Below are 8203 nucleotides of genomic sequence, written 5' to 3' on the forward strand. Positions count from 1 at the left end.
TTTTTTCTTTGTGGCGAATATTTGTCTTCCGCCCAAATCTTGGAAATTCACTTGTGGCTGACTTATGTTTATGCCTCGTTTAGGCTCTATACCCTTTATAAAGGGTGGATATTACACCTGCTCGTCACTTCTTAAGAGTTTTTGGCCACTTATTGGTGATACAACCTTATTATAAACATAAGGGTTATGGCGCTAGGCTACATGAGGTTGTGCGACTGATTTGAAAAAGTTGCGAAAAAAAGGCATTGTTTCTTATACTGGGCAATCATTCACAAGTGATGAGTTAATAATCACAAGTGATACGGCTTAAGTATTGTCACCCAGCGACTATCGTTGATTTAATCTATGTCTTTACATATACTAAATAATATCGTTGAAATTTGTTTTGACTTTAGAATGGACCCTATATCATGCACTGCGTATCGATACAGGGGCAGCGGGGAAAAAATACATTTTCATCTATGCGCTTAAATAGTAAATGGAGGACACTTATTTCCCTTGGTTCATTTTCATGCCATCCAGGTAGGCTATACTCTTAATATTAGGAAAGTTGAGAAATAAATATAGTAGACCTAGACTATTGAAAGCTGATGGGAACCTCCTCTTTTTAGTAGAGGCCATCACTCTGTTTTCTCACGCAATTGCATAGCCTATAGAAATGTTGCGCAACATGAGCTCATGGGCTCTCATGAAGTGTTTGATTAGATTTACCATTACATTTGCATTGATGTCAGAGTGATTAGAGGGACAATAGAATGCTGAGTACCAGGCAGTTAGCACGTTTGGTAGGTTACTAAGACCATCAGCAGCATCAGAGTCACGTGGAATTTGACTGCCTCCATGACTCGTGACCGCCGTTGTGGCGGTAATATGGTCACCGCAGCAGCCCTAGAGTTTGCATGTGATGATATTTAGATACAGATACAGATTTTTTAAATMTTTWAATTTTTATTTCAACCTTATTTAACTAGTTGAGAACAAGTTCTCATTTACAACTGCGACCTGGCCAAGATAAAGCAAAGCAGTGCGACACATTCAACACAGAGTTACACATGGAATAAACAAAACATACAGTCAATAACACAACAGAAAAAGTATATATACAGTGTGTGCAAATGAGGTAGGATAACGTAAAGGCAATAAATAGGCCATAGTGGCAAAATAATTACAATTTAGCAATTAAACACTGGAGTGATAGATTTGCAGAAGATGAATGTGCAAGTAGAGATACTTGGCCCTCATCAATCTACACACAATACCCCATAATGACAGAGCGACAACAGTTTAATACAATTTTGCAAATATATTACAAATTAAAAACAGAAATACCTTATTTACATATTCAGACCCTTTACTCAGTACCTTGTTGAAACCTACCACCATCCTTCCTGTCTTGACCTTCCTGTCTCTCAGGCTCCTGAGTGGCACAGCGGTCTAAGGCACTGCATTTCAGGGCTAGAGGTGTCACTACAGACCCTGGTTCGATTCTAGGTTGTGTCACAACCGGCCGGGATTGGGAGTCCCATAGGGCGGTGCACAATTGGCSKAGCGTCGTCCGGATTTGGCCGGGTTAGGCCGTCTTTGTAAATAAGAATTTGTTCTTAACTGACTTGCCTAATTAAATAAAAATATGTGACCTTCCTGTCTTGAATTTCCCATCTTCTTTGACCTTCCTGTGAACTTCCTGCCTTGAACCCCCTTTCTTCTGTGACCTTCCTGTCTTGGCCTTAGTCATTGTTAGACACCTGTCTGTATGTATTTCTCTCCTCAGACAGATGGGGGGGGGAGAGATACAGAGAGAGGGGAGAGAGACACAGAGGAAGAGGGGGGTAAGGGAGAGAAGAGACAGAGAGAGAGGGAAAAACAAGGAGAGGAAGAAGAGGGAGAGAGAGAGAGAAAACAGAGAGAGGGGGAGAGGAGAGAAACAGAGAGAAGGGGATAGGAGAGAGATACAGAGAGAGGAGGGGAGGAGAAGGAGAAACAGAGAGAGAGAGAGAGAGAGGGGGAAGGATAGAGAGAAAGAAACAGAGGAAGGGGGTGGAGAGAGAGAGAAAACAAGAGAGGGGAGGGAGAGAGAGAAACAGAGAGGGAAGGGAGAGGGAGAGGGAGTGTGAGTGACGAGCCCCTGTATGGCATCGTCGCTTACCATCTAGTGGCCATATGGTCACATTACAATCAAGGAGTTCTCCTACATCAGCCAACTGAAAGAGCAGGGAAAGAGAGGGAGGAAGAAACGGAGCGATGACAGTTGGTTGTGGAGGGAGACAAGTAAAGAGGGTGAGACTGAGGAAATAAAGGAGAGCGGATAGTTGGGAGAGTGTTCCAAAGCCCTTCACGTCCATTCACCAGAGAAGAGAGGAGCGAAGAGAGAGAGAAGAGAGTGGGGAGAGAGAGGGAGGGAGAGGAGAGAGAGGGAGGGAAGAGAGGGGATGAGGAGGGCAGAACAGGGAGGAGGAGGGAGAGAGAGGGAGGAGGAGGGAGAGAGAAGAGAGAGAGAAAAGGGTGTAGAGGGGGAAGGATGGAGAGAGAGAAGGGTGGGGGGGGAGAAGGGAGGAGAAGGAGAGGGAGAGAGGGGTGGAGAGAGAGGTGTGGAGAAGGAGAGAGATAGGGGTGGAGGAGGGAGAGAGAGAAGGGGTTGAGGAGGGGAGAGAGAGGGGTGGAAGGAGGGAGAGAGAGAGAAGGGGTGGAAGGAGGAGAGAGAGAGAAGGGGTGGAGGAGGGAGAGAAAGGCATCCAGTATTCTCTTGAAGCTGGCACCAGATTCTCTGAAGAGGACTGCTTGCATAATTTTGAAGCTGAGAAAAATAGTGGGGGAGAGATGGTTTAATCTTCCTCCCCCCGAGCTCCTCTGGCTCACGCCTATACCAGAGACTAGAGGCTCCTGCAGCAATAAACTACTATCATTCTCCACACACACATCACACACACACACACACAGCACACACAACACACACACACACACACACACACACACAACACACCAACACACACCGCACACACACACACAACACAACACACACACACACACACACACTACAACACACACACACACACACACACACACACACATAAAACAAGCCCGAGTGTACACACAGACTGATCTAAACCTTAAAGGCTTCTGGCTGTCCCCCAAAAAGGGTTCACCTTGGAACCAAACAGGGTTTTCCCATGGAGACAGCTTGAAGTTGTAACTGAACACCAACCTAGAAGAAAATAGACTGTCTTTTCTCTCTCTCTCTCGCTTCCCCCCAAGCCCCCTCTCTCTCTCTCTCTCTCTCTCGCTCTCTCTCTCTCTCCTTCTCTCTCTTCTCCCTTCTTCATCTCGTCTCCCTCTCTCCCTTTCCTTCTCTCTTCTCCCGTCGTCTCCTCCTTCTCTCCTTGTCTCTCTCTCTCCGTCTCTCTCCTCCCCTCTCCCTGTTTCGCCACATCTCTCCCTCCCCTTTCTCTTTCTCTACTCTCCCTCTCGTTCTTCCCTCTGTACTCGTCCTACACCTCCTCCCTTTGTCTCGCTCCTCCTAACAATCTCTCCCTCCCTTCTCTCTTTCTCCTTCTCTGTCGCTGCTCCTCTACATCTCTCCCTCGCCCTTCTCTCTCTTTTCCTCTCGGCTGTGTCTCGCTCCTCCACATCTCTCCCTCCCTCCTCTCTTTCCTCCTCCTCATGTCTCGCTCCTCTACATCTCTCCCTCCCCTTCTCTTCTTTCGCTCTCTCGTGTCTCGCTCTCTACATCTCCCTCCCCTTCTCTCTTTCTCCTCTTCCTAGTCCGCATCCATGCCACATACTCCCCTCCCTTCTCGTCATGTTCACTCGCATCAGTCTCGCTACGGACATGAGACATATGGACCAGGGCTCGATCAGCGATTGACGGGACGTGCCTTCTCTCTTCTCCTCCTGTCTCTCTGGTCTCGCTCTGCTCCACATCTCCTCCCTCGACGACAGGAGCCGAGGAAAAGTCGCAGCATTGCATCAGTGCGGTTTCTCAGCTCGACTCGGTCTCGGCTCCTCTGAAGTATTCGTATCTCGTCCTCGCGCCTTCTCACGATATCTTTCTCCTCTCTGTTCGACAGACGAATCGCGAGTGCATGCTACATCTCCCGACGAGAAGGCCCGGGAGCTGATAGGCTTTTTTCCTCGCTGTCGTGTCGCTCCTGTCTACAGAGTCCTCTCCCCTGACCGGGGGAGGAGGAGTCTGGGCGGAGTTGAGGGCGGGGGCTCCGCTGTCTCTTCTTCTCCCCGCTCCTCGCTCTTCTCGCTCCCTCTACTCTCTCCCTCCGCCCTCCTACGGAGGTGGTCCCTCACCCTTCGGGCCTTGCAGCTCCTTTCGGCGGTCTTTCCTGCCTCGTCTCTGTCTGCTCCTCTACATGCTCTCCCTCCCCTTCTTCTCTTATCATCGGCCTCTCTGTCTCGCATCCTCTACCATCTCTCCGCCCCCTCCTCCGCTCTCTCTCCTCTCCTTCATATCTCTTCCCCCCCTCCCTCTCTCTGCAGGTCCCAGATGGGCGTCATGGAACCTGGTATATTCATCTGTATCCGCTGTGCTGGGATCACAGGAAACCTGGGTGTCCCACATCTCCAGGGTCAGTCTGTCAACTGGACCAATGGAACAGGAACAGATACAGTCAGAAGTCCAAACGGGTCTGTGATCATACTGCTTCGAGCCGGAACAGTAAATCTCCCTCTGCTCAGTCAGTTGCAACAAGGCGACATGGTGCATGTTTTCTGGATGATAGCACCATCTGTTTAATAAAATACATGGTAGTTATTATAACTAGTTTCTTGGGCAAGGGCAGTGCTTTTTTCTTTCAGCCTGGTGCAAGACACCGGCTACACGGCCCGGGCCGTGACTTAACAGAACTGATGGAACACCCTCTGTGTTTCTCTGACCTTCTACAATGCCTTTTAAACAGGAGGGGAAGGGGAGGGGGAGGGAGGGAGGAGAGGAGAGCGGAGGAGGGAGGGAAGGGGAGGGGAGGAGAGAGCAGGAGGAGGAGAGGAGAAGGAGAGGGAGGAGAAGGAGGGAGAGGAGAGGATGAGGAGGAAGGGAGAGGAGAGGAGGAGAGGAAGAGAGAAGGAGGGAGAGGAGAGGAGAGGACAGAGAGAGAGGAGTAGCGAGGAGAGGAGACACGAGAGGGTAGGAGAGGAGAGGAGAAGGAGAGGAAGCAAGGGGAGAGGAGAGAGATGAGAAAACAGCCCTTTGTCTTTAACTACGATTAGTCTCACCTTCTGTGTCTGTCTGTCTGTCTGTCTGTCTGTCTGTGTCTGTCTGTCTGTCCTGTCTGTCTGTCTGGCTTCTGTCTGTCTGTCTGTCTGTCTGTCTGTCCTGTCTGTTGTCCTGCTGCGTGTGTTCAGGAGATGGGTTTAGTAATTAAACCTGTGTCTGTCTGTCTGGTTTTTGCAGTGTGTCCCAGGAGAATGGGAATGCCAGGTCAGACGACTTTATTAGAAAGCTTTTTCTCTACCAGAAGTGCTTCATACGACCAGAGACTGGACCAAGTATCCTTCACAAGCACTGGGTGTGTGTGTCCATACAGTGTGTTGTAAGATCTTCCAGTGCTATGTGTGTGTGTGGTGTGTCCATACAGTGTGGTGTGTCCATACTGTGTGTGTGTGTGTGTGTGTGTTTGTGTGCTGTGTGTTGTGGTGTGTGTGTGTGTGTGTGTGTTGTGTTTGTGTGTGTGTGTCACACTGTGTGTGTGTGTCCATACGTGTGGTGTGTGTGTGTCCATACTGTGTGTGTGTGTTTTGTCCATACTGTGTGTGTGTGACTTGTATGTGACAACGTCTGTGTGGTGCCATACAGTGTGTGTGTGTGTCCATACTGTGTGTGTGTCCCATACTGTTGGTGTGTGTGTGTGTGTTTGTGTGGTAAGCAGACCTGCAGTCTCTCTCCTTAACCCTCCTGTGTAGGTCAGCAGAGATGTTCACTAGGGACAAATATGACAAGAAGAAGTACATGGACAAGGTTTAGACGTCAACAGACTTGAGTGAGTACACACACACACGCACGCACGCGAGCACGCACGCACGCACGCACAGCACGCACACACACACACACACACACACACCACACACACACACACACACACACCACAACACACACACACACACACACACACACACACACACACACACACACACACCACACACAAGTCCATTTCCCGACGTCCTCAGGATATGGATAAGGTGTCCAATTTCGAAATAATTTCTTGAGTGATCTGCCTGGGATATCTGTCCACCCCTCTGACTCAGTCCCCCCCCCTTCTGACTCAGTCCCCCCCCCCAACACCTCACCCCTCTCACTGCATCCCAGTGTCCTGAAGCCAAAGTGATTTCACACATTCTCCTACCTTTAGATGGTAACTGGCTACAGCACAGAGGCAAATACTTGTTAGCTCCTGAGTCTCCCCTCGTTACTCTCTCATTCTCAGCTCTCTGTTTTTTGCATACACTTTCCACCAAAGGGCTCGTCCCTCTCTGCCTCTCTCTCTCTCTCTTCTCTCTCTCTCGTCTCTCGTCTCTCTCTCTCTTCTCTCTCTCTCTCTCTCTCTCTCTCTCTCTCTCTCCTCTCTCTCTCTCTCTCTTCTCTCTCTCTCCAAATTTCAGGGCTTTTATGGCATGGAAACATATTTTAACGTTAAACAAAGCAGTGAGGCAGATAATAAACAAAAGTGAATAAATAAAAATGTACAGTAAACTTTACACCCACAGAAGTTTCCAAAGAATAAGAGCATTTCAAATGTCATATTATGTCTATATCAGTGTCTTGTAATGATGCTGCAAATGGTTATAGTACAAAAGGGAAAATAAATAGCATAAATATGGGTTTATATTTACATGGTGTTTGTTCTTCACTGGTTCCCTTTTCTTGTGGCAACAGGGTCACACATTTTTGGCTGCTGTAATGCACACTGTGGAATTTCCACAAAGATATAAGAGTTTATCAAATTGGGTTTGTTTTACAATTCTTTGTGGATCAGTGTAATCTGAGGGAAATATGTGTCTGTAATTGGTCATACATTGGGCAGGAGGTTAGGAAGTGCAGCTCAGTTTCCACCTCATTTTGTGGGCAGTGTGCACATAGCCTGTCTTTCTTCTGTGAGAGCCATGTCTGCCTACAGCGGCCTTTCTCAATAGCAAGGCTATACTCACTGAGTCTGTACATAGTCAAAACATTTCCTTCATTTTGGGTCAGTCACAGTGGTCGGTATTCTGCCACTGTGTACTCTCCTCTTTAGGGCCAAATAGCATTCCTAGTTTGCTCGTTTTGTAGTAAATTCTTTCCAATGTGTCAAGTAATTATATTTTTGTTTTCTCATGAGTTTGCTTGGTTCTAACTGTGTTGCTTCCTGGGGCTCTGTGGGGTCTGTTTGTGTTTGTTGGAACAGAGCCCCAGGACCAGCTTGCTTAGTGGACTCTTCTCCAGGTTTTGATTGCTAACCTCTGAGGTTTAGAGCTTGAGGTAGTCACCTCATAACAAGTACTTCGGAGTATGGCTAGACGGTGCACTGTCCTTTCTCAGCAACATATAAAAGCTGCAGGCTTTTAAGGTAAATTCAGACTTGGTTTCCTCTATCGTAATCGTCTTCCTTCATGCCAGCTGCCAAACCCTGATTCAGATGACTATCCTACCCATGCTAGATTACGGAGACGTAATTTATTAGATCTTGCAGGTAAGGGTGCTCTCGAGGCGGCTAGATGTCTTTACCCATTCAGCCATCAGAATTTTTGCCACCAATACTCCCTCTTACAGTGCCTTGCAAAAGTATTCATCCCCTTTGGTATTTTTCCTAATTGTTGCATTACCAACCTGTAATTTAAAATGGATTTTTATTTGGATTTCATGTAATGGACATAGAAAAAATAGTCCCAAATTGGTGAAGCTGAAATTAGAAAAAGTTAGTTGTTTAAAGAAAAAAAAGAAAAAATTTTAAACGGAAAAGTGGTGTGTGCATATGTATTCACCCTTGCTATGAAGGCCCATAAATAACATTGGTGACATACAATTACCTCCAGAAATCACATAATTAGTTAAATGAAGTCGCCTCTGTGTGGTCCATCTAAGTGTCGCTGATCGTGTCAGCATATGATCTCAGTATATGTTAACATATTCTGCGCAGATAAGGTAGCAGGATCGCTTAAAGGTAGCAAACCTCTTCTGAAGCGGAGACCGCTGCAGCGAGAGTCTAGAAACACCACTAAGCAAGGG

The 8203-nt window shown here is 47.4% G+C and overlaps 1 protein-coding gene across 1 annotated transcript in view; it reads left to right on the forward strand.

Moving 5' to 3' along the window:
* Positions 1 to 4064: 4064 nt before the first annotated feature.
* The window catches only part of LOC112074812 (stromal membrane-associated protein 2-like), a gene marked incomplete at its 5' end in the record, with an annotated part of 26828 nt that continues 22689 nt past the window's right edge, over positions 4065 to 8203 (forward strand). The window contains 2 exons of the mRNA XM_070440686.1: positions 4065 to 4284; positions 4486 to 4632. Coding sequence (XP_070296787.1) covers positions 4065 to 4284; positions 4486 to 4632 — 367 coding nt within the window. The remainder of the gene's footprint in view (positions 4285 to 4485; positions 4633 to 8203) is intronic.

The sequence above is a fragment of the Salvelinus sp. IW2-2015 genome, unplaced genomic scaffold (genome assembly GCF_002910315.2).
Source record: "Salvelinus sp. IW2-2015 unplaced genomic scaffold, ASM291031v2 Un_scaffold2827, whole genome shotgun sequence".
Classification (NCBI taxonomy): Eukaryota; Metazoa; Chordata; class Actinopteri; order Salmoniformes; family Salmonidae; genus Salvelinus; species Salvelinus sp. IW2-2015.